The sequence below is a fragment of the Lissotriton helveticus genome, chromosome 1_1 (assembly GCF_964261635.1).
Source record: "Lissotriton helveticus chromosome 1_1, aLisHel1.1, whole genome shotgun sequence".
Lineage (NCBI taxonomy): Eukaryota > Metazoa > Chordata > Amphibia > Caudata > Salamandridae > Lissotriton > Lissotriton helveticus.
Genome location: NC_136057.1, coordinates 774,025,955 through 774,053,389, shown reverse-complemented (window position 1 = coordinate 774,053,389; position 27,435 = coordinate 774,025,955). Strand labels below are relative to the sequence as shown.

The window sequence follows — 27,435 nt, the reverse complement described above, 5'->3', positions numbered from 1 at the left end:
AGACCACGAAAAGCCAGGTCTTCTTAAAATTTGGCTTAGGTGTCAATAAAACAAAGAGCTGGGAGTTGGTTCAAGGCTTTGGTACCCAACACCATGAATGACTTTCCACCCTGTGATTTAAGTCTGATAGGTGGGAGTTTCAAAAGATTGGCATTGGAAGATCTCAGTACCCTCTTGGTCCTGTAATGGCAGAACCAAGCAATGAGGTATTTGGGACTGATGGAATTAAAGGCGCTGAAAACCAGTAAAAGGATCTTGAATAGAATCCTCTTGTGGATTGGCAGCCAAATGACATTTTTTCAGGGATGTGAATGCTGAGCTCCAGGGCCCGAAAAATAAAAAAAATTGTTACTGGACCTGCAGGTCTAGTAACTTAAAAAATCTACTTGACCTAACTGAAATGCACTTGAACAAATGTTACAAGTTAACAAAATGTAAAGACATTTGTATTGCTCATTCACTCTGTGAGCAATAAAGATGCCTTTAAATCTTGCTATCTTGTCACATGTGCGCTGCTTTAAGAGACAGAGGTCAAAAGTCAGTTTCTCTTCCTACTTGCCAGAAAGGGCAAGTAGGACCTAAAAATAGCTCTAACTAATTAAATCTGGCTCTCAAATGCGAGAGGGCGATTGGATTTTTCGAGCCCTGCTGAGCTCCATTTAGGACGTTTCAGCACCAGTCTTGCAGAAGCATGTTGTACCATCTGGAGCGTGTGGAGTAGCTGCTTGGAGCATCCTGCATAAAACCTATTGCAGTAGTCAAGTCTTGAGGTGATTAGAGCTAAAGCAACAGTTTTCCTGGCCGCCAGCAGAAGGAAATCAAAGACGTATTTTTGAGATTTGATTATGCCTACTACTGCCAGGGCTTGTGAGTGAAAGGAGAGGGCAGAGTCATATTTGATCTCTAGATTTTTTTTGTTTGCCTTGTGATGTATTTACTATGGGTACTGTATCGATCCCCCTATTTCTGACCCTTGTCTGGTTAATAATTAACTAGCAGCAATTCAACTGCACAGAAACCCGTTATCTGATTAGCCAAACAACGGCACAGAAGCCCGTTATCTGATTAGGTCATAGCGCATGCCATCTCATTAGGCAAGCACTATTTCTCCAGCCCCCTAATAGGCATACGGTGTTCTCAAAACAAATCAAACCTACCACGACCTGGGAAATCCCCACAGCCATTGTTTTGATTTAACCGAGAACTTCAGTAAAGAATGTGCGAACGATCAGTTCGTATGACATCCTTATTGACGTATTTATGTCCATCCTTACGTCAATCTCGGCACCTTTCAGGTATAAATAATACCGACATTGCCTTAAGCAAACACACGAGGTGGTGACAAGATTGGAGCAGCGAGACTTGCCGAGGAGCCCAGCTGACCGCGAAGCCCACAGACGCTGCCCCTCCTTTCTGACGCGCTGAGAGAGAGAGACGCTGCCTTTTCTCCTGCCGAGAAATCCAGCTCCGGCGCTTCCAAGCCGCCCTCGCAGGCAGCTGGAATATCAAGCCCTGAGATAGAGATAGCAACCCTCCAGCCTTCTAAATCCCAGGTACTGAACTGAATAACCCTTTGTAGAGAATTCTTGAAGCAGACTCTTGGCAAAACAAACTTAACTTAAACTGCTACTTATCTACTCCCGCCCACGTATTAGGCTTAGGTCAGGTACATTGGGGTAGGCGTAGTTAGAAGCACCAGTTGAGTACGATTAGTCAATGTATATATGTATGTATCTATTTTATCCATTTTAAGTATCATATGGCTAAGAAACCATATCAATGCTTTTACAGTATTATTTTATAATTCTGTTATTACTGTATGCACTTTACTTAACTATAAGTATTGCAATAATAGCGATTCATTTCTCTTGTATGAGAAAAGAGACTGATCAATAAATAACATCTTTTTATTGAACACGCCCGTCTCTTCCTTTTCTCTACAATCTGGTGAAACTAAGAATGCACTGAACTGACTGAGTAAAATAAGTTGTCTTTTGTTTTCACACGACTCTAGAGATACACTCTTGATTAGAGGAGAGCAAAGTTGTCATGTTCTATGGTTGTCAGAAACTAAATCCCTTCTTGTCTATCCAGGGAGGTTAAACTCCTCCTTGTCTATTCGAGAAAGTTTCTAGTGAACTCTGAGCTAGCTGGCAAACATTAAACTTTAAGTCTAATATCGACAGTAGAAGACCTAGTTAACCTCTGTCCTACGTCTATACTATTGAAGATATTATTCATATGCGCAGAGCCTATTGGGATAATAGGAACTACACTACAGCCTCTTCGACACGGGGCGGGGGCATGGAGGTGGACCACCATTGGATGGGGGAGAAACGTTTTGACTTGCCGAATTGCAGGTATTCGGTTTTATCCATGTTGCACTTAAGGTAAATCATTTCCATCCAAAGAATGACATTGGTGAAGCTATTTTGGAAGTTGAGTTCTGAACCGGAAGAGCCTTTTTCTAGGTACAGGATAAACTGTGTATTGTCAGCGTTGGATGTGGTAGCGAATCCATAAGAGGCTCTCACGGAAATGAGAAGGGCTATACAGAATTGAATAGCACAGGCCTGAGAGATGAGCCCTGCGGGACTCCCAATGCAACTGACCTTTCCTAACAATACAGTTTTTCTTCTGTCAGTCAAGAAAGATTTGATCTAGGATAGTGCCTTGTGGGAGATGCACATTTCTTGGATCCGCTGCAGGAGTATGGTGTGGGAAATTGTATTATAAATTTTTTTATGGTTTTGGATACTTCTAGTAGGGCCGAATCCCTGGAGTTTTTGGGTATGAAACCAGATTGCTGGGTGTGTAATGAACTGGAGTTTTTTTTTAGAAACAAGAAGAGTTTACCTTTTACAATTTTTTCCAGCATTTGGGTAGACAAGGGTAGTAGGGAGATGGGCCTAGGATTCGATAGGATTGTAGAGCCTGCTAGGGGCTTTTTTGTAGGGGTTTCACAACTGCCAGTTTCCAGGCTGCAGGGACTACATCCACAGATAAAGATGTATTGTGTAACTGATTAGTGAGTTGACTTTATCAATGGCCAAATGTAGGACAGCTATGGGACATTGGTCATAGGCTGAACCAGACTTACAAGAAAGAATGGCTTGGCGAGATTGTGAGAGCGAGCTCTCCAAACAAGGAGGTGGAGCATTGACCGATTCGGGTCAATAACCCTTCCCTGCTGCTGTGACAGAAGATCCTCCGAAGGGGTTAGCCTGATCAGTGGACGAATGGCCATGCTCAACAGCTCGGGATACCAGACACTGTGTCTAATCCAGAGCCACAAGGATGACTTATGCCCTGTTGTTCCTGATCGTCTGAGAACTCTGGGCAGGAGTGGTATGGGCAGACAAGTGTACAGGAGGCTTGAACTCCACTCAAGATGAAAAGCGTCTCTGAGCGAGAACTGCTTTGGAAACTTCAGGTCGCAGAACTGCTGACATTGCACGTTCTCAGCGGTGGCAAACAGATCTAACCAATGCTCACCCAACTGCTGAAAGAGACCTTGCAATGCCTCTGGATTGAGACGCCATTCGTGATCCACTAAGCATTTTCAGCTGAGTTTGTCTGCTCTGGCGTTCAGAGAACTCGCCAGATGTTGAACCACCAGGGATATGCCCTGGTGTCTCAGCCACATCCAGAGTCACAGGGTCTCCTGACAAAGGGTCCACGAATCCACCCGGCAATGCTTGTTGAAGTGCCACATGGCAGTGGTGTCGTCCGTGAATACCTGCACTAGTCTTCCTTGAATGGAGCGTAGAAAGGCCATCAAAGCCACTTGGATCGCTCGGAGCACCCACAGGTTGATGTGTTGTCCAGATTCTGAAGGAGATCAGTCCTCTAACCTCCACCTCTCCCAGATGGCTGCCTCATACCAGGAGTGACACATCTGTCACTACTGTAAGATCTGGTTGGGGAAGGGAAATGGGACTGCCAATTGCAGTTCATAAGCCACCACTGCAGATTCTTTGCAGTTCCCTATGAGATCTGGACCAAGAGATTCCCCTGCTGCTGGCCCACTGGAACTTCAGGTCCCATTGCAGAGCCTGCATATGCCAGTGGGCATGTGTCACAAGCAGGATGCAGGAGGCCATGAGGCCCAGCAGTCCCAGGGGGGGCGTGGCTTGGCGCCGATGGAGGAGGTCGCCTAAGCACCGAGCTCCGGGATAGAGCCGACATTTATCCTGCTTTACCCCATTTGCAAACCCCCATCTCCCCTTGAAAGGTGAGGGGAAAGGACTCCCCCAGCATCGGAGCGGTGAAGCACCGCTTAACCAGCCCTGGGGACCTGTGGAGGATTGTAGAAGTGACGACCGGGGCGCCTCCGGAGACGCGCTCAAAATGGCGCCCATGGAGGAGAACTGAAGCCCCGAGCAACCAGGGCTACTGAGAGACGTGCGGACCTCTGAGCTCCCTGATTCGCACACCGGAGCCCAGGGACATTGCCTGCGGGGCATCGGGGGAGCCGTGCGGGTGATTTGTGAGGTGGGGGCGATCAGCGCTATCGCAACGACGGCTGTGGCTGCGGAGGCGGGGCGGCTAGATCGTCCCCCCCGGACTCATCAGAGGCAGCGGCGCTGCTGACGGAGCAACATAAGTACCACACAGGTTCGTCCCTGGGGACGCTGAGCCACATCTGGATGCCGACGGAGGGGGTGTGGACTGCCCCCCCCTCCCTTGAACTGGTGCCCGACCTGGGGCGAGCGTAGACTCTTGGGCTTTCCCCGAGGGGAGGCGGAAGCTGCTCCCTGCCCTGCCCGCAACTGGGGTTTTCATTTCCGGGTGGAAACACTGCGGAGCACCGTGCGGGACCTCCCTGACCCCCCCAGATCCTTGCTGGCCCTGGTGAAGCCCCCTGGGGGGACGGACCTCATGAGATTGCACTGCCCCGGAGGACCCCGGGGTGCTGGGAACCGGACATAAGGCGACGATCCTTTTGGCACCCCCTCGGAGCCTCGCTCCTTGACCAGGGAAGAGCACATTGGGGAGAAGGCGATTTGCGGCTGGCGGAGGGGAGCTGGAGGCTGCGGGGGGCGGGGCATTGTGGCGCGGATGAGAATCAGCCTGGCACGACGCCGCAGTACGGCTGCGAGAGGAGGATCTCATACGTTCTCGTGGGGATATGCCTGGAGCAGACGGGACGCTGAGAGACGGTGCATAGTTGGTGCCTTGGAAGGCCTGGATGCCACACGGCATAAGGAGGAGAGAGCGAGCAAATGCCCTGGAGTGATCGCCCCCCGCGCGGGAGATCAGAGAGGGGTCAGACTGCGGCTGCGAAGGAAGGAGTGAGTGGGCGAGAGAAGCCTAGGAGCGCTTACTAACGCTCTGAGACGCATGTGTGCGTTCCTTTCCTCCTCTCCTCCGAAACCTCTGATATGTGAACCGGGCCGGACTGGACAGGGAGTGGACAAGCGGGGCAGCACGGTGAAACACGATCCGATCAGCGCCTACACTAGGAGATAGTGGACTGCTACACTGGAGTTGGGGGCCGCACTGCGAGTGACCTGAAGTACACCTATCTCGGGACGAGCGCTATGCTGATGCCCAGCCGATGGTGATACACAACGAGGGTGCTGGTGTCTGTGGCAGGATGACAAGACTCTAGGCCTTGAGCATCGGGACACTATCGAGAACCAGTTTGCTTAGCTTGGGAGTGCTACGGATGTTGATCGTGGGGTTGTGTCCTTGGCGAGCCCCACCTGGGGCTGTTTTGCTGGACTGTCGATGGTGGCCCCCTGTGCTCGTCGTGCCTAGCCTGCGACTTGAATAGTAGAGCAGGAGTAACCTGGAGGACGATTAACTGGGTGGAGTTCCTTGAATTGGAGCTGCTTTGATTTCTCCACCAACGACGAAACAATAGACGATCCCCCGATATGGGGAAGCCTAGGGGGAACAAAAGTGGCGCCCTGTCCACATCGGACACCTAGTCGCCCGATAAAGGGGAACAATCTGACTCCGGACAATTGCGAGATCCCCAGTTGCAGCTTCACTTAGACAGAATCCTGACCACGCTAGCGGACACCCGCTCAGCATTACAGCAAGATATTGCACAAGTGGCCACGGGACTGGGATTAATGAGGGCCGACCATGGAAAACTGTCCGATAGGGTCAAGATAGTGGAGGAGATGATCCATACCCTCGAGCCAGCGCACAAAGACCTTAAAGCCACCATGACTAATGTATTAGACCGCGTGGATGCACTGGAGAGGAGAGCGGAGGAGGCCGAAGGGCGCATTCGGCGGAACAATATCCGAATAGTCGGCCTGCCGGCGAAAATGGAAGGGCAGGACATGGTGTGTTATATCGAAAGCTGGCTCCGAACGGTGGTGGCACCGAAGGGACTATCCAATTTTTACACACTGGAGCGGGCGCATAGGGTTCCAGCCAGACCACCGCTACAGGGTCGGCCTCCGCGCCCAGTGGTGGCCCGATTACTACATTACTGAGATAGAGATCTGCTGCTCCAGCAAGCACGAAAGAACGGTCCATATCAGGTGGAGAATAGTTACGTGAATATCTTCCCTGATTATACGTATGAAACGCAACGCCGGTGGACCTCTTTCCTGGCAATCAAGAGAGAACTGAGAGCTGAGGGCTTGCAATACTCCCTTCTCTTCCTGGCTAGGTTACGAGTAATTCTGGACGGCAAAACTAGCTTCTTCGACACTCCGGACGACGCCTGCGATTGGCTGGAACTCTACAGGTCTGGTACAGCTGTCCAGGACCGAGGCCCAGGAGTGAGCGCGGGAGGCTTGCCGCCGCAGACGTCACGACGGCTACGTAATCGGCGGAGGGGACTGCGGAGGCCTTCACTGTCGGAGACGGCGGAGGAACGACGGGAGGTCATAGAGGTGGTGACTACCCTGTCAGGTGCACACAACTCCCCATCGCAGGACGAGGTGGAATCGGAAAAAGGCGATGACCAATCAGACACTGCGGGCTCGGAAACGGACAGTGGGCCCTTACCTGTGGTTACCCCGGCGATGGCGGAGGGAATGCTGGATGAAGGTTAGAAGCAACTGGTGAGCTGTTTGAGTTCGCTGTAGAGACTGTGACGAACTGCCTGCTGGGACCTTTGGGGAAGAGTAGTCATTTTATGGATGGGAGGTGGGTGGTCATTGAAATGTTTATTACTTCGGGCTCGATCGCTCAGCAAGGAGTTTGGGGATTGGGCGGCTGCCCGTTGGCGACCACCCTCCCTCAGTGCCCTTAAGGCACTCCCACAGTGACCACTGTTGGGTTAGTCGTTTGCTAGTATTTAAGTGTGTTTGGATGGGAACTAGCCGGAGGGCACTAGGTCCTGTTCTGGGGGGGGGGGGGTATTGGGGCTGTTTTGGGGTGTTGAAGGGGGGCACATTGTCGATGTTGATGTACTGACATGCTTACGAAGTCTTGGGAGCGCTTGGAGGGAAATGCACAGGACATTGTGGGACAATGGGTGATTCAGCTAATCTAAGTTGTATAACCTGGAATGTGAGGGGGCTTCATACCATGACGCGGCGCCATAAGATCCACAATTACCTGGTGCGTAGGGGAGTACAGGTTGCATTACTTCAGGAAACGCACTTGACGAAGGCCGAAGGGTTAGCATTGCAGCGCAGATGGAGGGGTCAAGTGTACAACACTACATACTCAGCATTTGCTAGGGGCGCGCTGATTTGGGTTAGGGCGGGAGTCCCATTTCAGGTAACCAAGCAGGTCATAGACCCGGAAGGGAGATTTGTAGCCATAGAGGGGAAACTATGAGGTAAGGACATTGCCTTTTGCAGCGTACACACGCCCAATGTTGACCAGTTGAGCTTTTTAGCGAAGCTCTCCGGGTCCCTAGCATGTTTCCTCGCCGGCCCATTACTGATGGGCGGTGACTTTAATTCAGTGATTGATGTCGCACTTGATAGATCGCACCCCCCTTTGGCGGAATCTCCGACGCACCGCAGGGCCAAGGGTAGGTTAGAATGGCAAACGAGATGGGGCCTGACAGACGCGTGGCGCGCACAGCATCCGCACGATCGGGATTACTCCTATTTCTCGAGTATGCAGGAGCTCCATGTGAGATTTGACGCGGTGCTGTGCTCCCCGTTGCTGATGCCAGCAGTGGTGCGGACTGAGTATCTGGCGAGGACGGTATCAGATCATAATCCTCTATTAATTGCTTTGCAGTGGCTGCCTGGCGTCTCGAGTGTTCCCACTTGGAGACTGCACCCAGAGACGCTGGAGGATCCTATTTTTCATGATGCGCTAGAAGAAAGGATTGTGCAGTATTTCGAGGAGAATGCTGGCACGACTGCGGCAAGGGCAACGGAATGGGACGCCTTTAAGGTGGTCAAAAGAGGGTTTTGTATAGGGAAGTATGTAGGGGTGAGAAAGGTACTCCTGGATGACCTAAATAAAGCTGACAAGACACTCCGCGAAGTAGAACTGTTGAGACCCTGTCACCCTGAGCTACAAGAGAGGGTCAGCGTTGCGAAAGAAGCGGTAGCGACGGAAACAGAGTGCTTGCGTAGCTTCGACTATAAAGCATACACAGCGCGGACCCACACATAGGGCGACAAAGCAGGTACTCTTTTGGCTTGGCTTGCTAATCCTGCGAAAAGGGACTCCCCCCATAGTGACCATGCGCACAGTGGGAGGAGATACGGTCTATACCCAGGATGAGATATTACAGTGTTTTGTACGGTATTATGAAAACGTATACAAAAGTAAGTTCGCAGCAAGCCCCCCAGCCATGGATATCTTCCTGGATGGACTCTGCTTCCCGGAATTAGATCCCGAACAGGCGAAAACACTGGGCAACGATATAGAGCTGGGAGAAATACGAAGCGCCATAAAGCGTATGGCACGCAATAAAACCTCGGGGCTGGATGGGTTGCCCGTAGAATTTTATGGAACTTACGCTGACCTTCTAGCGCCGAGATTGCTGGAGGATTATAAGGAGGCGAACCGACTGGGGCGATTGCCACAATCCATGCGAGAATCCTTGGTGATACCGTTATTGAAACCGGGAAGAGAGAGCGGAGACGTGGCATCATACAGACCACTATCGATGCTAACCACTGATTATAAAATACTAAGTAGTATCCTAGCATCTCGACTACTGCCGTACATGACTACACTGGTCCACGAGGACCAAGCTGGTTTCATTCCAAAGCGTAACACGACCACGAACATTCGTCGACTGATGCGGCTGCTAGAGGGGGACCATTTGGAGTCTCGGCGACCGATGATTCTATCAATTGACATAGAGAAAGTGTTCGACAGCCTTGAATGGGAATATCTTTACAAGGTGATGGGACGCTTCGGAGTATCTGAAGTGGACGGCGGTGTTATACACTTCGGCGGTTGCCAGAGTGAGAACGGGCACACTGATATCGCCTCAATACCCGGTGGAAAGAGGGACGAGGCAGGGATGCTCGCTGTCTCCATTGCTATTTGCACTGGCAGTGGAGCCCCTCGCGCTGTCAATTCGGTCGGGAGACCACTACCGGGGACTGCGAAGTGGGGGTGGTCAACAGTATATTTCATTGTATGCGGATGACTTCCTCCTTTTTCTCGAGGATGCCGGTGAGGCACTGGTGGGAGCTGGAAATGTATTCACGAACTTCGGCAAAATATCTGGCTTGAGAGTGAACTGGTCCAAAACGTGCTTATTCCCAGTGCGTCGTGGGGAGACCCAACCCTCCGTGACTCGGGAGGTTAGATGGGAGCCCACCTGCATGAAATACTTGGGTGTGTATATCTACCATACGTCAGCTGACTTGTTTGAGGGTAATATTGGCCGTGGTATAAGGGCGATGAAGGGCAGTATGGCATTCTGGGCCACTCTCCCGCTATCGCTGGCAGGCCGGATAGCACTACTAAAGATGGTGGTGCTTCCAAGGCTCTTGTACTACTTTATGACGCTGCCGGTATGGATACCTGCCACTACCTTCCGACTTTTCAAGTCAATGATAGTGTCCTTCCTTTGGGGGACGGGACGCCGCTGAGTAGCACAAACAACGTTGATCAGACCTAAAACGGAGGGTGGATTAGCGGTGCCAGACTTTGAGCTATATTACTTGGCAGCTCAACTTCAGATCTATACACAAGAGATAGCGCGCAAATTCCGGGGACCGGAGCATAAAAGGGGCTGCGGTATGCCCCGACACGTCCTCTCTTTCATAGCGTTGCAACAGTGGCTGGACCTCAGGGAGCTGACGCAGGAAGAGAGAACGATCAGATTATGCTGGAACCGTTCACAACGTAGAGCGGGCGTACTTCACCCATATGCCCCCGAAATCCCATTAGGGATGCTAACGGCGTTGCCACATGGTGGTGACTGGTCGCAGCTCCAGGATTGGGAGGAGGCGGGAGTCCAGGTGTTGGGGGACCTATACGAAGATGGAACGTTGTTGCCGTACCCGACACTTTCAGAGAGGTTCGACCTACCAAGGGGAGGCTTTCTACTGCATGTGGCACTGACACGAGCTATACAGATGCATTGGAGGGAGGGGCTGTCTGAACCGCGAACAACAATGGCTTGCAAATACGCCATGATGGCAGCGGGAACTTTTAAGGCAGTTACGTGCCTCTACTCCAGAATGATCAATAAAGGGTTACCACATCTGGAGACGCTGAAAGGAAAATGGGAAACAGACATAGGGAAAGAAATTCCCGAGGCGGCGTGGGCCCAGATAGTGCGGAGGGCCTGGAAGAGCACACGGAATGCAAGATTCCAGTTGGTGCATTTCTATATCCTCCATCGAGCGTATCTGATATGTTATGTTATGTTATGTGACTTTTATATAGCGCACGGCTACTCAAGATGAGTGTCCCGGCGCTTTCCACCTGCCACAGTAAAAATAACCCAACACAGCGAAGATAAGAAGGAACAACAAAGGAAAACAATAAAAGCAATAAACAGTGCAAACAAACTAGAGATTAAAAAGCCAGGTCTTCAGGCTCTTCCTAAACTGGAACAAATTAGCAGTGCTGCGAAGCGAAAGAGGAAGCAAATTCCACAGCTGGGGAGCTCTGCAGCTGAAGGAACGCCCTCCCACGCGGGCCTTCCTTACCCGCGGGACCACCGCTTTGAAGAGAGATTCCGAGCGCAAGGAGCGGACTGGTCGATAGAAAGCCAGTCTCCGCCGCAGATATCCAGCCCCTGATCCAAACAAGGCTTTATGCATCAAAGTCAGAGATTTAAACTGGATCCGCTTCCTAATAGGCAGCCAGTGTAGCGCCTGAAGCAGCCCGGAAGCTCGAGCTCGTCTGCGCAGGCCAAATATAGCCCGGGCGGCAGAGTTCTGCACCACCTGTAAGCGCTGAACCAGGTAGTCAGGGAGGCCAAGAAAGAGGGCATTAGCATAGTCTAACCTTGAACCGACAAGAGCCTGCACAGTAATCCTCCTGTGCTCCTCAGACAGCAGAGGCAGGAATTTACAGAGCATTTTCAAGATTCCGTAACAGGTGCCGGCTAGACCAAGAATATGAGTTCTCAGTGACAGCTGGTTGTCTAGTTTGACACCCAGATTTTTGGCCACCAAGGAGGACTGTGCCGGAGGGCTCATGTCGGGCGGCCACCATTGCTGCCACTCCGGGTCGGCGACGCAACCAAAGAATAGAACCTCAGACTTGCTTGAATTGGCCCTCAGACTGTTCCGCTGGAACCAGTCGAAGACCAGTGCAAGACAGTTCCGAATTCTCTCTCCATCAAACTCTTGGTCTTTCCCGCAGGTGAAGAGGAGTTGCGTGTCGTCGGCATAAGAGACGATCTGGGCCCCATATGCCTCCACCAAGGCCGCCAAAGGGGACATAAAGATGTTAAACAACGTGGGGCTCAACACAGAACCCTGTGGAACCCCGACTCCCAGTGGCGGTATCTCGGCAGAACTCTGGGAAACCCAGGCCGTCTGGCGGCGGCCTTCAAGGAAGGAAGTAAACCACCTGAGCACCGTCCCCCTAAGGCCGATGTCATACAGCCTAGCTAAAAGCGCCTTATGGGGGACGGTGTCGAAAGCCGCCGATAGGTCTAACATGACCAACATAGCCCTGCCGCCGACATCCAGGGTCTCCCTGATGATCTCAGTAACCTCCAGCAGAGCCGTTTCCGTACTAAAATTAGGACGGAAACCGGATTGGGATATATGGAGCAGATTGTTAGCTTCCAAAAAGCTCGACAGGACGCGTTTTTCCGTGATCTTCGCTAGCGCCGGAAGAAGCGAAATTGGCCTGTAATTGGCCAAAGCCTCGGCATCGAGACCCGTTTTTTTTAGGAGGGGGATCACCATCGCTCTTTTCCAAGAACTAGGGACCCTCCCCTCCCTCAAGGAGGCATTGAGGATGGGGTTGACCAGTGGATTCACCACTGCCGCCATCCCGGACAAAAATTTGGCGGGGCAGGGGTCAAGTTGCGAGCCAGATTTAAGATTGGCGAGCAGCGACCTAGACACATCACTGGAAACAACAGGGAAATCGGACAGCACCTGGGAAGGATCAAGAAATACTTTGACATTGAATCCGCAGCGTGGCCCAGATGTGCGACAATCGGAGCAGAATTAGATCATATGCTCTGGACATGCCCGATGCGGGAGTTATATTGGAAGGAGGTGGGAGACGCTCTAAATACGGTAACAGACAGGGGCTTGGAATTTGATATGGCTGTGGGTGTCTTGCACTGGTCCCCTCATACCCCCCGGAATAAGGTCACAAGTAAGTTTATTGACATGGGGCTTATACAGGCAAAGCGAGAAATTCCAAAACATTGGAAGGCAACAGTGGGACCTAATATCGCTAGGTGGAAGAACGAGTTCCTCAAGTGGGCTGGGGCTGAAGGCGACTTGAGATTCCGGACTGCGCGTCGGCAACGCAATGAGAAGGCGCTAGAAACAGCTCAGGCGTGGGACGCACAGGTGCAGTCACTGCGCGATTATGGGACACAAGAGGATGAAACGGAATAGTGTCCAGATAGGTGGCTATCCCCGAGACATGACAGGCACATCACATGGAACACCACCTAATCATTCCTGTGCACACTGATTGTAAAGACTAGCACTACATGTAGGCATCGATGATGGGGATCCAGGGTGGTGGGTGGGTATCAAGGGAAGTTCATTAGTAAACTATGATGGGGCATGTTGGGGCCAGCCTCTAAAGGGGTTTATAAAGGTAGTCTGGTTTGCAACTTAGCTTACTGCCGAGTGTGTAATCAGGGGGGACTGTCTCGAGAGCATGGGTAATATGGGAACTGCAATTGATTTTGTATGATATGTGAAACAAAAACCCAATAAAAACCTGTTTAAAAAAAATGAGTCCCAGAGTTATTCTGAATGAAATCCAGGATAGAGACTGTATCATCTGTATCATAGCCAAATATCCTGGACTTGTCGTTCGGGAGGCTAGGTCCGAAACTGCGCTGTGTCCAGAACAGCTCCGATGAAAGGGAGCTTCTGAAAGGGATTCAGATGTGACTTCGGCATGTTGATAGAGAACACCAGCGAATGCAGGAGTTCTGCCGTAGTCTGGAAGTGGGAGACAATAGCCTGGGGCGAGCCTGCCTTCAAGAGCCAATTGTCAAGCTATGGGTAGACTGACAACCCTGATCTCTGCAGATGAGCTGCAACCATTGCCAACACCATGGTGAACACATGAAGGGTGCTGCTGAGGCCAATTAGGATTACATGGAACTGAAAGTGCTTGTGGGCCACCGTGAACTGCAGGTAATGCCTGTGGGCAGGAAGGACGGAAATGTGGAAATGTGCATCCTGCACTTCCAACGCTACAATCCACTTTCTCGGATCCAGGTCATACAGGACCTGAGCAAAAGTGAGAATCTTGAATTTCTCCTTCTCGAGAAAGAAATTGAGAGAGTACAGGGTCAAGTATAGAACAAAGGCCTCCATAATTCTTGGGCATCAGAAAGAAGCGGGAATAATAACTACGACCAACTTCTGGTATTGGCAGTCTCTCTACAGTTCCTTTGGCCTAAAGAGCTGTCACTGCCTGGCAGAGAAGAGAGAGATGGTCCTCCATCAGCCTGCCATAAGTAGGTTTTTCAAAACACAACAGCAGCCAACATGTCCATGTGAATTGGGTATTAAGTGTTAACTTATGACAAGTATTCACATGGAACCCATTTTAGATACAGTTTCATATTATCACAGGTTTATTCTGTGTTGATTTAATTAAGAGAGAATGAAGATGGGACAGAACACTTCTGCCTAGACTGAGTTTACACAATAAGTAAGTAGCGAGAATTAATTATTTCTTTCAACTGAATTCAGCCAAATCAAGTTTTTTTCAAATTATGATGCACAAACAAATTTATGTAAAAAGAGGATTTACTTTTTTTTGTTTAAATCATTTTTATTGTATTTCAAACAAAGATGACATAACACCGGCTGGACAATATGCATGCCGGGGGCGTGCCCCCATTCAAACCCGCAGCCCCCCGCCCCCACAAGGATCCAGAGTGACTGGGTCAGGAAATGTGTCCATGTAAGCAGGTGTGGGCTGGATGTGGACCGGCCATGTCCCAACAACCCCAACTGTGCAAGCCCCCCTGCCCCCATGAACAACACACCCTCCCCCCTGTCTCCCTACCCCTTGCCCTCCACCCCGGAGTGGACAATCGCAGAAGAACTATGTGCCAGCTGGTCAAGCTGAGGTGCCGGGAGCGGGGTTCTCCGAGGTTTCCCGGAACTCATCAGCCAGTCGTAGGACTCTGAGGTATTTCGGACAGGTAAGCTCATTGAATTCATCGGCTAGTAAATCTACCAGGGGTCGCCAAGCGTCGAGGAATGTATCTTGCGTCTGAGTTAGGGAGGCCAGTATTCTTTCCATACCCATCGTATACCATAGATTGTGGAGCCACCCAGTGTGTGTGGGTTTCCGTGTGGAGCTCCATAGTGACAATATGTGTTGTGTTGCTACCCCCATCGCTAAACCCATTTTTTTGCCTCTGGGCGATTTAAGTGGGAAGGTGATTTTGTTGGGTAGGCCTAGCAGTGTGTAGGCAGGGAAACGGGGGATTTCAGTTTCAAAATACTTATCAGTGTCCCTGAGTACTTGTTCCCAGAAGTCTTGCACCTCTGTGCATTCCCACAGTATGTGGGTCAGGGTGCCCGGCTGGCCGCATCCCCTCCAGCACATAGGGTTGCGACGTGGGTTGCCTTGATGCAGGCGTGCTGGCGTCAGGTACCAATAATAAGCGATCTGGACTGCAGATTCTTTACTAGCAACATTCTTGGCAGTGTGATGTTCCCTGTAATATATGTCCTGCCACTCTCTATCAGTGAGGGTTCGTCCTAGTTACCGTTCCCATCTCTTTTGACTCGCCGATCGCGAGGGCGTAGTGGGGGGCATAGCATTGCATACAGGTCCATTATTGCCTGCTTATCCGACTTCTTGGTGTGGAGCCATTTTTCAAATGGGGTGAGGTGTCTGCCGACCTATAGTAACATGTCCCTGCTCGTGAGCCAGTGACGGAGTTGGAAGTACTTGAAGCGCGGGATCTGTGGGATCGCATAGGCGTCCTGTAGGGTTTGCGTCGTCATAAAGCCTTCGAGATCGAAGAGGTGGCCAGCCGATCTGCAGTCTGACAACCGCCACTGGTGAAAGGATCCGCAAACCATGCCTGGTGCAAAGGCCGGGTTATCGAACAGGGACGTCAAAGGTGATGGGTAAGTAGTGAGACCCCGAGCCACCGCCACTTTGTTCCACACCTGCAGAGTAGTGCGAGTAATAGGTGATTTTTTCATGTATGTGGGCCGGTCCTACCGTCTGAGGAAAGGAATCCTCCACAGTGGCATCTGGGCCATCGCGCAATCCTGAAAGAGCCATCTCTTTTCAGATTCAGGGCGGTACCATTCTTGGAGGTATCTGAGTTGTGTCGCCTGAAAGTATCTCAAGAGGTCTGGAACTCCCAGACCACCCACCGAAGTGGTGTGGCTAGTGAGGTCCCTGCGTAACCGCGGTCGTTTGCCGGCCCAGACGAAATGTCGGATAGCATCTTGAAGTTTTGTGAGTAGACCAATGGGGGAGTGACTGGCAGCGTCTGGAATAAATATAGGACCTTCGGCAATAGAGACATTTTGATCGCCGCCACACGCCCCAGCCAGGAGAGTGAGTGTTGACGCCACCTCATGAGGTCGCCCAACAATTGGCTAAGGAGGGCTGTATAGTTCTGCTCCACGGTTTGGGCAGTGGACTGTGTTAGAGATTTGCCCAAATAGGGCACAGACCTCCTGGAGGAAAGCCCCCCCAAGTTGCGGGGAAGTTTGCTAGACGCCCGGGTATTACATCAAAGCGGCAGGATTAGCGACTTTCCAACGTTTATTTTGAACCCCGACACCTTCCCAAATGTCTCCATTTCCGACAAAAAGGCAGGAACCGAGTTTATAGGGTCTTCCAGTGCTGCGAGGATGTCATCAGCATAGAGGCTTATGGTCTGCGCCTCTGCCCCGAACTTAATGCCGGTAATCGCAGGGTTGTCCCTGAACTTTTGTGCAAATGGTTTGAAGTAAAGAGCAAAAAGCAGTGGGGAGAGGGGGCATCCCTGCCTCGTCCCCCTCTGGATGGTAAATGGCTAGGAACACACCCCGTTGACCCTAACGACCGCCTGTGGGGCAGAGTAACAGCCAGCGACCCAGGCACTAAAGCGTTTTCCTATTCCGAAGCGCGCCATGGTGGCGTCCAGGTACCCCCAGTCGACCCGGTCAAACGCCTTCTCTGCGTCAACCGAAATTAGGGCCGCGTCAGAGTCATTGAAGTGGGCCTTGTCTATGACATGCAGCAGACGTTTCGTGTTGTCTGAGCATTGTTGGTTAGGGATGAATCCTGCTTGGTCCGGTTTGATGATGCCGGGGAGGCAGGGGCCCAGTCTCGCGGCCAAGATGCCGGTAAAGAGCTTTAGGTCTAGGTTGAGCAACGATATGGGCCTGTAGGCCGCGCAGTTGGCAGGGTCTTTTCCCGGTTTCGGCAGAACAGTGATATCGGCCTCAAGCATGTCGCGTGGGATGGAGCCAGGAACCTCAAAAGAGTTAAACAGTCTGGCCAGGATCGGGGCGATCAGAGGGCAAAACGTTTTATGAAAACCCTCAGAGAAGCCGTCCTTATCGGTGCTTCAAGGGAGCGCGCATTCGCCTCATTGAGGGCCGTGATCGCCGCTGTATCGAGATAAGAGTCCGCTTTCCCTCCCTCTCGGTTGGGCTCCGCTGCATATAATGACGCATAGAACGTCCGAAACGTTGCGGCGATCTGCTCGTCGTCTCTTTGTTCCTGCCCTGCGCTATCCCGGATGGATGTGATTTTCGAGCGCAGTACCTTGGCCTTGAGTTAGCCAGCTAGTAGGTGGCCTGTCCTGTCGCCGCCCACGTAATAAGTGTGGCGTAAACGCAGTGCTGCGTATTCCGTCCGGTCCAGGTCAAGGCTCGCGAGTTGGGCCCTGGCTGCTTTAAGCTTGCGCCATATTCTCGGGGCCCCGGTCCTACAATGGACCAGTTTGAGCACCTGGTCAGATAGCGCCTGCCTCTTTCCTCGACGCTCCCGGGTTTCTGCCGCCGCAATCGCTATTAGCTCCCCTCGCACCACCGCCTTCAGCGCCCCCCACAACGCCGCCAGGGATACTTCTGCTGTGTCGTTCATAGCCAGGTACTCAGTAATGCGCGTGTTAATATGTGGTGTGACACCTTTGTGGTGCAGTAGAGTTTCCTTAAGACGCCATTTGCCCTTCCGCAGCTTTGTTTGGGGGATCTGGATGTGTACCGCTAGCGCATCATGGTCAGAGAGTGCTGCAGGGACGATCTCAGTGTCCGTGATCAAGGCCGCCATCTCCGTAGACCCCAGAAAATGGTCTATTGAGGCATACGTGTGATGTACGTGTGAATAGAACGTATATCCCGGAGTGTTAGGGTGTGTCGTCCTACAAATGTCTACAAACCCCCTGCTCTCTAGCCATTGCCCCCCCTCTTTGGATATTGCACCTGTGGAACCAAATCTCTGTCCCGACCTGTCGCTGTGGGGGTCCATTACTAGATTAATGTCGCCCCAACGAGCGTGGAGTTGATGTTGTGAGCGAGTGTATCCGCCAAGGCCCCCGTGAGGAAGGATTCCTGTTTGGTGTTGGGTGCATATATCGATCCTATCACGGCTGACCACCCTGCCAGCTGAATTTTGTAAGCAAGGAGTCTCCCTCTAATTTCTGCGACCTTGTCCCCTACCATACCCCTGAAGTGGCGCGCAAACAAAATGGCCACCCCCGCCTTTTTCTCTGTGGTGGAGGAGTAGTATTGTGTCTGAAATGCCCTAGACCGCATGCGATGCCAATATTTAGGCAATAAGTGTGTTTCTTGAAGGAGGCAGATCTCCGCCCCGGAGTTTTCCAAAAAGGATAGGACGGCCCTGCATTTAAGGGGGTTGTTAAGGCCCTTAACATTGAGGGAAATAACCTGCATGGTGGGAGCCGTCGCCCGGGAGTTGCAAGTGGTTGCCCCGTCGCGTCTAGCCATCATGAGCTATGCCACCTCTCCTACGCACGCTGCACTGCGCCACACAGGGGCCCCCCTCCCCCCTCCCTCCTTCCCAACCCTCCCGCACCCCCCCAAACCCCGACCATCCCCAACACCGCTCCCCCCCTCTCAAACTCCCAAGGCACCCCTCCCTAACCCCAACTGTGAACACCCAGCTCGCAGTCATAGTCCCAGCCCTATACAAACTTCGTCCAGGCCTGTGGAACCTTTACCGTGTGTGGGAGTGGACCTCATTGGCCCCCCCGTCCCGCCCCATGTATTGGCAGTGCAAAAGTGAGTCCCCCCACATTTGTTTCATCAAGGTCCCTCTGTGGTATCCTTGGCGACTTCCTGTATCGCTGCTGCTTGCTCCTGCGCCATGATCACGGGGTCTGGCTTAAGTCTGCTTTTAGATGTGCTTCGGCGTCGCACCTGTTGCCAACCATCTTTGGGAGGCCGGGGTGGTTTCAGTTGAGATGAGTGCATGGGGTGCCTTCCTCCACTGACTCCTCCTCGAGGTCGATACCCAGCAGGTTACATGTTTCTCGCAGGGACCGAAGTTGATGTAGGGCTCCCTTCCATTTGAAGATAAGTCTGAAGGGATGACCCCAGGAATACGGGATCCCATTGCTCCGCAGGAACATTGGCCTTCCTTTTTTGTAGAGTGATTGCCGTTAGATCCTGAAACAACCCCACCGAGTAGGTCTGGAATGTGAGGGGTTGCTTCTGGCACGCCGCACTTAGAATGCGCTCCTTCAGGGAGTAGTCAGGTAGGAAGGCCAAAATGTCCGGTGGTGGGGCCGGTGCCTGGCGCGCCAGGCCTACTCTGTGTGCCCGGTCTATACAGATCTCAAAGTCCTCGGGCTCTCCCAGGATCTCCCGAAACGACCGATGCAAGTAGGCGGTGATGTTGTCTCCTTCGGCTTTGGATTGCGCACCCCGGACCCGTATGTTGTTGCGTCGGGAGCGATTCTCAAGATCCTCTGCGAGTGCCTGGAGATCGGTCTGTTGCTCGTGGAGACGGATCATTTCTTGATTGTAGGAATTCAACTTCCTCGCTCCTGGTGCAATCCGCGTCTTCCATTGCTACCACGCGTTCCCCAAGGCCATCGACATCCCGGCGCAGTTCTCTGTGCTCTCCTGCCATATCTTGCTTGAGGGTTTGAAAATCCTCTCTTAGGGAGTTGAATAGCGACTCCAGAAAAGCTTTGGTAATGGGGGCCCCGTCATTGTCTTGTACATTAGTGTTCCCAGCCGGCGCCGTCGACTCTGGGCTCTTCCCCCTTTGGGGGTGCTTTTGGCCAGCATGTCGGTGATGGTGCTGCTATGAGTCACCCTCCACGCAGTCCCCGAGCTCCGCGCCGTGGCAGGACAGCTGGCCCCCAAGGAGCTGTGGACCCTCGTGGATCTCCAAATGGTCCAATGCAGAGCATGTGGCCCCTCAATGGCCGCTGTGGACAAGTGGCGAGCTGTCTGTGTGGCACTACGATCCGCCTTGGTCCCTGTGTAGGTTCGCCCTCAGTACTGCAGTGTCCAGGCGCTACGGGCCCCCACCGGTCGGCCCCTCTGGGCCCCGCACGTGCGCTGTTCGGCTTTTTTGGGCAAAGCTCTTAGGCAGCGGGCCCTCCACCCTCCACGTTGCAGTGTAGGCCCTCGGCTCCCAGCCGTGCTGGCACCCCCGCGCTGGTTCCCAGGGTCCTCCCAGCACTTCGCCGTCATCCCTCCCAGGGGTGGAAAAAGGGCACCAGATAGGCCGCACTAGGCCTCATGCCGGGGGCTCGATTGGCGCCCCCGAGCTTTACATCACGCTCTCAGGCGCAGCGCCGCCCTCCTCACCTCTTGGGGGGCCCTCTGGGGTGCAGCCAGCTTGTCTTTGCCTGTCCACTGCCCAATCCGCGGTTGAGCCGGCCTCCGCTGACCCGGGTGCAGTCGGTGCGCCCCGCCCGGGCCCTGTGTTAGGCCCAAAGCCGGGGTCTCGAGTGCAGTTCCACCTGGCCGGCTCTCCACACACCGCCTATGAGCTCGGCACTCGCCTTCGCTCTGCTGTGTCGATGTTCGTCCCCGCTCCCGGCACCGCGGGTGGTGGCAGCCCGGGACACGGAGACGAGCGGGTACCCGCTGCGGTGCCAGCGGCTTGACCGGCCACGCTCAACAGGTCGGCCCGGCCGCCATTTTCACTTTGCCTCGCGGCTGGGCTCCTTGCAGGAAGCAGCGGCTCCGGAAGACCCCAGAGCGGGAGCCCGGTCTCGCTGGGACGGCCGCGGGACGCCCCATCTCCCCAGGGTAAGCATATGGTCATCGGGGGGCTCAGGAGGCTATTTAAGGGGCGCTAAGGGGGACCAGGACGAGGAACCACTCGTTCAGACGTCCTCTCAGGCGCCATCTTGGCCACGCCCCTCGGATTTACTTTTTTGATTCCAAATAGGTTTCTTTGTTACAATGCTTTAGATTTTGTGAGTGATCTTCTTGAGAAGAGGAAAGGAGAGTAATAAACCATAACCAAATTTCTAGACATGTATGACAAGGTGGCTTTCAGTGAAACAAGGTTATTGGTATTTGTAAGGATGCCCAATTGTTCAGTTTTCAATGCAAGGGAAGATCAAGCAGATTGTTCTCTGGTGCTTCACTATTTGAACTATCTTTTTGGTGTTGTCGACGTTTCGACCCTACTTGTAGTGTGAGGGTCTCATCAGGACAGAGTTTACCTGGGGCCTAACAATAGCGCAGTATTAGAGGAGGCCTCAGTGATATTTAGATTTGTTCAGGTAGTGTTTACAGGATTACAAGAGCTAGGAGGATATGCTTACCCACGGGTGAACTGTGCTCTTCTTAGCGTAAATAGGTCAGATTTCCTGGTGTTGCATAATCATCCTTGTATGAGGAGCTGAGCTTTGCCTGGAGGGGAAGAAATGCACTATTGTTGGATTATGTCCATTAGTGACAATAATTGCAGTAGTGGGAGAGGTGGCTTCTCATAGGAACTCACCGTGAGTAGGAGTCCGAAATGCTTTAAAGTAATCAAACATTAATTCTTTATAATATAAGGGAGTCTTGAGTGGTTTTGAAAGAGACAAGGTTATAGTCTTCCTCCTGTTGGGTAATCAGTGTCTGTACAGAGGGTGAAAGGGGCGCGGGTCCCGTGTTCTCAATGCCACTGGAGTCAAGCTAGTTAGGCTGATATGGGGTGAGGCCCCGAAACTGTCCTAGGATGCTGGTTTCAAGTCCAGGGAGGACCTGGCTTGGTAGTTCGGGCTGGACTGTTCCCATCGGGATCACTGGTTTGCATATGGCCGAGTTTAAACTGGAATGGCACAAGGAGTAACAAAAACAATGGATTTTGGCCCAAATCTTCGTACTGGGGTGAATGTTTGACATTGTTCAATATTCTGTCCATCAATTGTTCTTTATGCAGGGCTTGAAGTCTGCCTTCTTGGAGGACATCTCTGCACACCAGGATGTAAAACCTCAAAAGAATTCGCCAAAACATCGGAAAAAAATAGACCGGGGTAGCTCTTTCCAGGTCTGCGATGCCTGTCATGGAAACAAAAGAACGGACATCAGAGTGCCTGAGTGGTGCCTATATAGGCACAGCAGATTTCACATCTGAAGCGGACGACGCCATGAGGAGCCAAATAATGCCACCTACCGGTGAGCAGAGGTACTGCTCATAAAAAAATTCCACATCCAGTCTGATGCCTGGGGATAATTCTAAGGCGAGGAATCTTTTAATATAAGTCTGTACCAGATCAAGCATTCACACCCATACCAGTTTTATTTTTCTATGTTAGGATTGGTCCAGACAATGGGGAATGCTGGGAGAGTTGAGTAATTAATTATAAGGGTAGTTCTCCCCTGGTACTAAGACACAGGCCTCCACATTCTGTCCATTGGTTCCGTATATGTTTCTGATGGATAGGTTAAGGGTCCATCTGTCCTAGGCTGGTAGAGTCCTGTGCACCTTTTTACCTTTGTCTTTTGCTGCTTTTTTCCTACATTGTACAGTTGACTTGTCTGGATCTTTCCTCCCAAACTATTGGTTGACTCCTACCTTTTATTTAGTATTTTCTCAGATTACACTCTGCCAGACTAAAAGTACCTTATGTGCTAACTTTAGTTGTCCTATTGTTTCTTGCATTCAGGACCACCATAAGCTAGTAACCAGCACTTACCATAGGCAAGTGACACAGCAAATGATCACATTAATCTGTGTGACCATATGTGGTACCCATGTTTTTTTTCTATTACAGAATTCTAAAACCTTTAAGGAGTTGACAGCAAAACATTATGTCTTACAGGTAAATCTTTTGTCCCATTCAAAAGACACATTTTGTATCTCCCTACTTTTAAATTTGAATGTTTATTTCCAGAAGATCAATTTGGGGATCATGAAAACATTCACCATTTGTTTGAGTTTCTTAAAGTGATACTGTGTTGTTGTTGTAGCTGCTATTTCCCACAATAGCTCTCTTTTCATAGAATTTGCCTGATTATCTTGTTAGCAATTGTGCGTGTCATTTATACATTTGTTTCCTCACCTTCATTTCAGTGTCATGCCTATCCAGACATATTTCCTCTCTAACTCTCTCACCATTTACCTCATTTAAGTCACCATCTTTCTGATAATCAATTACTCCTGACCCATGCCTATTAGATCATTCTTCTGGGCTGTGCTGTACTAAACCAATTGGCATTGCAATTAAGTATTCGATCCACAAGGAGGAGCTCAGGAGGGAACGCATACCAAGTGTGCACTTCACTCAAATTGTCAAAAAGGCCCTTGCTCTGACACACACTACTTAGGTACTTTTAACAATACAGGGTCCCCCTATTCTACAATCATCTAGGATTACTCCCAGTGTGTGTGATATGTTTAAAAGAAAGTAACAGGTCCTGTACCAAAGGGAAAAAAAGTGAATCTACATAAATAAGGGATAGGAAGCACCTCATGTAGGTTGCTTACACACAGACAAACACACACGTATTCCTAGATTGATACTAGAACCAATCCTGCCCTGAATATAGAATAGAGAGGGCATATTGTAAAAAAAAATATCATCTGTAGTGTGCTTCAGACCAAGGGCCTTTTTTGTTTGATCGCAATTAAGTAAACAAAAAAAGTGATGTGTAAAATGCTTAAATTCATCTCGGCCACTGGTAATTACTCTGGGCTGCATCCTAGTCCATTGTTTTTCTGACCACCATGGTACCTTAGATTAGACTACGCTATATGCAAATCATCTGAGTCCTGCACCAAAAGGAAAGGTTCAGCCCTAACTGCCTATGAACTGGAACACAAGGAACCCTAGATCGGTTTAACCCTAGTTGGTTCTCTTAATCAGATGACTGTTGATTCAAGTGGCACACTAAGCACAGGACCTACGTATGGGCGTATCCGTCACCCTGAGGTAAAAAAAAAAGATGGGTGGAATTCTTGATTTAATCTCCTTCACTGGTAATTCCTCAGGCTGTATCCTAGTCCATTTTCTTTGCTTCCATGTCTCCTCAGGTTATACCCAGCCATAGTCCAATCAGTCTTGGTCTTGCTCCAATAAGAACAGTCCATCCTGAGCTGCCAAGCCAGGTCCTATGAGAACTAAGACCAGCTTTGAGTAGTTGTGACTCTTCAGTCGTGCGCCGCTAGGTTGAAGTAGCAAACTGAACACAGGACCCATATCTATGCATCTCTGCAATTTTAGGGTGTGACACTGAATTAAAGAAAACAGTGATGGATGGAATGCTTGAATTAATCTCAGCCACTTGCAATTACTTAGCACTAAATCAAGTATCGTGGAGATGCCTTTTTTGCTAGCTGAAGACATTTTCACAATCATTCTTCCATTTTCAGATTGGTACATTGCTCAAAATGGTTAGAGGTTTGGGCCTGGTTTTCTCACTAAATAATACAATTGCGTCAATGCTTTTTCACCATCATTCCAACCACTCACTTGTATTATGATGAAAGGAACTACTGCAGGACAGGATCTGCTTGAAGGCATAACGAGCAAGAGTCAGAGGGTTCTTTGAATGCCAACACTACCATTGCAGCTAAGGCTAAAAAAGGAAAAAGGGGGCAGTTTTTGGGAGCCAGGACACCTCCATCCTGGGAAGGGATGCTGATACATCCTCAAAAACTAGAGGCAAGAAAGACAATTAGAGGCCCCTTCTCCTGTGAAACCTCATTGATGCAGGGATGGGAATAGCCGAAATGAGGAGGGATGAATAAAGTATAAAAAGCTCTGATAACACAGCAAGATAAAGAGAAGAAAGAATTACTAGGACTTTTTAGGAGAAACTTAACCTCTGACAGGACTCTCGACCAAGACTGCTCTGCAGTTTGAGTTTTACTATGTGAATCACAGCATCCGAGGCTGGCCAACGGGGGCATTAGTTGTTGCAGATATGGAGGTAGGAGGGTGGAAAAAGGATATCTGATAGGCTGGTCTGCTGCTCTCCCACTGTCAAGCCTAGCAGTACAAGATCAGAGGATGTCCTCAATTTCACCTAAATATTTTATTCTCCTCGTGCATTTGAGAGACAGTTATGAGGATTTAGCAATTGCCACGTTATGAGCCCAGCCATCTGACACTCATCTCCTACTCCTCTCACTACTGATAGGGAAAAAAGTAATCTAAACAGAGGCACAGGAGATGATGTTGAGGTCGTGCCGACGGGCGACGTGGGCGAGCGGTGCCACGTAGAAGTTAAACAGAGTTGGGATGAGCCCTGGGGTACACCGCAGATGATCACAGTGGCTTCGGAGCAGAAGGAGGAAGGCGGACACTCTGTGTTCTGCCGGAGAGGAAGGAGGTGGTCCAGTCCAGGGACTTCTCTTGGATCCCAGAGTTGTGGAGGTGTGTTCGTAGTGTGTGGTGGCCGACTGTGTCAAAGGCGGCTGACAGGTCCAGGAGAATGAGGGCCGCCGTTTCTCCGTTGTCCAGCAGGGACTTGATGTCATTGGTGGCGGCGATGAGGGGAGTCTCTGTGCTGTGGTTCCTGCGGAACCCGGACTGGGAAGGGTCCAGGATGTTGTTCTCCTCGAGGTAGCAGGTCAGTTGTTCGTTGATGGTCTTCTCGATGACCTTTGCCGGGAACGGGAGCAGGGAGAAGGGAGAAGGGCCGTAAGTTCTTGAGGTCCTTGGGGTCCGCAATGGGTTGTTTGAGTAAGGCATGGATCTCGGCGTGCTTCCAGCTCTCCAGGAAGGTTGCTGCCTCGAAGGAGGTGTTGATGACTTTCCGGAGATGGGGTGTGATGGATGTGCTGGCTTTGTTGAAGATAAGGTGTGTGCAAGGGTCTGACGGAGATCAGGGGTGGATGGTGTTCATGATCTTGATGGTGTAGTCGTCGTTGATGTTGGTCCAGAAGAGCAGGCGGTTGGTGCGGATGGTGGTCGTGGGGCGGAGGTCTCAGTGGTGGTCGTGGTGTTGAAGCTGTCGTGGATGTCGGCGATCTTGCGGTGGAAGAAGGTGGTCAGCGAGTCGCACAGGTCTTGCGAGGGTGGGACGTCGGTGTTGGAGAGTTCCTTCATGATGTTGAAGAGGTCTTTGCTGTTGTGCGCGTTGTTGTCTAGGCAGTCTTTGAAGGAGGCCCTTTTGGCGGATCTGATGATGTTGGTGTCTGCGGGTGGCGTTCTTGTGGGCTGCGTGCCTGTCCGGTGTTCGTTCATGGAGCCGGATCTTCTCCAGCTTTTGGCAAGTTTGCTTGGAGGCCCGGAGGTCTTCAGTGAACCAGCTGGCTTTCTTGTTGGTGTGACTGTTGGAGGGTTTCTTGATTGGGGCGAGGGTGTTGGCGCAGTCGTTGATCCACTGTCTGAGGTTGCGGGCGGTGGTGTCGGGGTCAGTGGGGTCGGCGGGTGGGCTCTGGGCGAGGGTGGTGGCTAGCCGGTCTTCGATGACTTTGCTCCAGCAGCGGCGAGGCATCTGTTCGGTGCAGTAGTGCGTGGTTGGTTTCTTGAAGGTGAAGTGGATGCAGCGATGGTCGGTCCAGTGGAGTTCAGTGGTGTGCTTGAGGGAGACGTGGGGGCTTGCGGAGAAGATGGGGTCAAGCGTGTGACCGGCGGAGTGGGTGGGTGTTGTGACGAGTTGTCTGAGTCCGAAGTTGGCTAGGTTGTCGATCAGGGTGGTGGAGTTGGTGTCGTTGTTCTCGAGATGGAAGTTCAGGTCCCCGAGGAGGATGTAGTCCATGGAGGCGAAGGCGTGTGTGCTGACGAAGTCGGCGATGGAGTCGCTGAACTGTGGTCGGGGTCCGGGGGTCTGTAGATGAGGGTTCCTCTGAGGGTGGTGTTGGGGTCGGTGTGGATCTGGAAGTGCAGGTGTTCGGCGGTGCTGAGGGTGTCGTTGGTGTTGGACGAGATTCTGAGAGTGTTCCTGTGGATGATGGCCATTCCTCCTCCTGCTCCATTGGTGCGGTCCCTGCGGGTGATCTGGTAGCCTTACGTGACGGCTATGGATATGTCGGGTGCCGAGGCGGCGTTCAGCCAGGTCTCTGTCAGGAAGGCGACGTCTGGGGAGGTTGAGTCGAGTAGGTCCCAGAGTTCAACAACGTGTTTGCGGGCGGAGGGGGTATTGAGAAGGATGCATCTGAGGTGGTTGGGTTCTTTCCTGGTCGGCAGCAGGGTGGGGCGGATGCTTGTAAAGCTGCAGTTCCAGCAGGTGAAAGCTCCGTGGGTGCGCTTCGGGCGGCCAGGAAGCAGGTGTCTGACGGTCCGGTGTTGAGTGTGTGGAGGGTTCTGGCATCGTAGCGGTGTCGGGCGTCGTGGCGTTCGCGGGGTCCATGGGCAAAGGCTCTGGTTGTAGTCCAGAAGCGAACGGGCGCAGATGGGCTTGCCTTAGGCGCGCCTTTGGCTTTGACTTCGAGTTCATCAATGCACAGAGACGGCAGGCCTTAAGAGTTGTGGCTTGATCCCAAGCACCGTAGACACATTTGGTGAGGATCTGTCACAGACAT

The 27,435-nt window shown here is 51.5% G+C and overlaps 1 protein-coding gene across 6 annotated transcripts in view; it reads right to left on the bottom strand.

Annotated features, from left to right (window-relative positions):
- ASZ1 (ankyrin repeat, SAM and basic leucine zipper domain containing 1) overlaps positions 1-27,435 on the bottom strand; it is a 2,002,188-nt gene that overhangs the window by 84,296 nt on the left and 1,890,457 nt on the right. Inside the window, exon 13 of one of the 6 annotated variants that reach the window (XM_078674339.1) lies at positions 21,299-21,386. The exons of the other annotated variants lie outside the window; for them this stretch is intronic. Within the exon in view, the coding sequence (XP_078530465.1) occupies positions 21,321-21,386 (66 nt within the window). The 3' untranslated portion in view covers positions 21,299-21,320. The remainder of the gene's footprint in view (positions 1-21,298; positions 21,387-27,435) is intronic. 6 annotated transcript variants of the gene reach the window in all.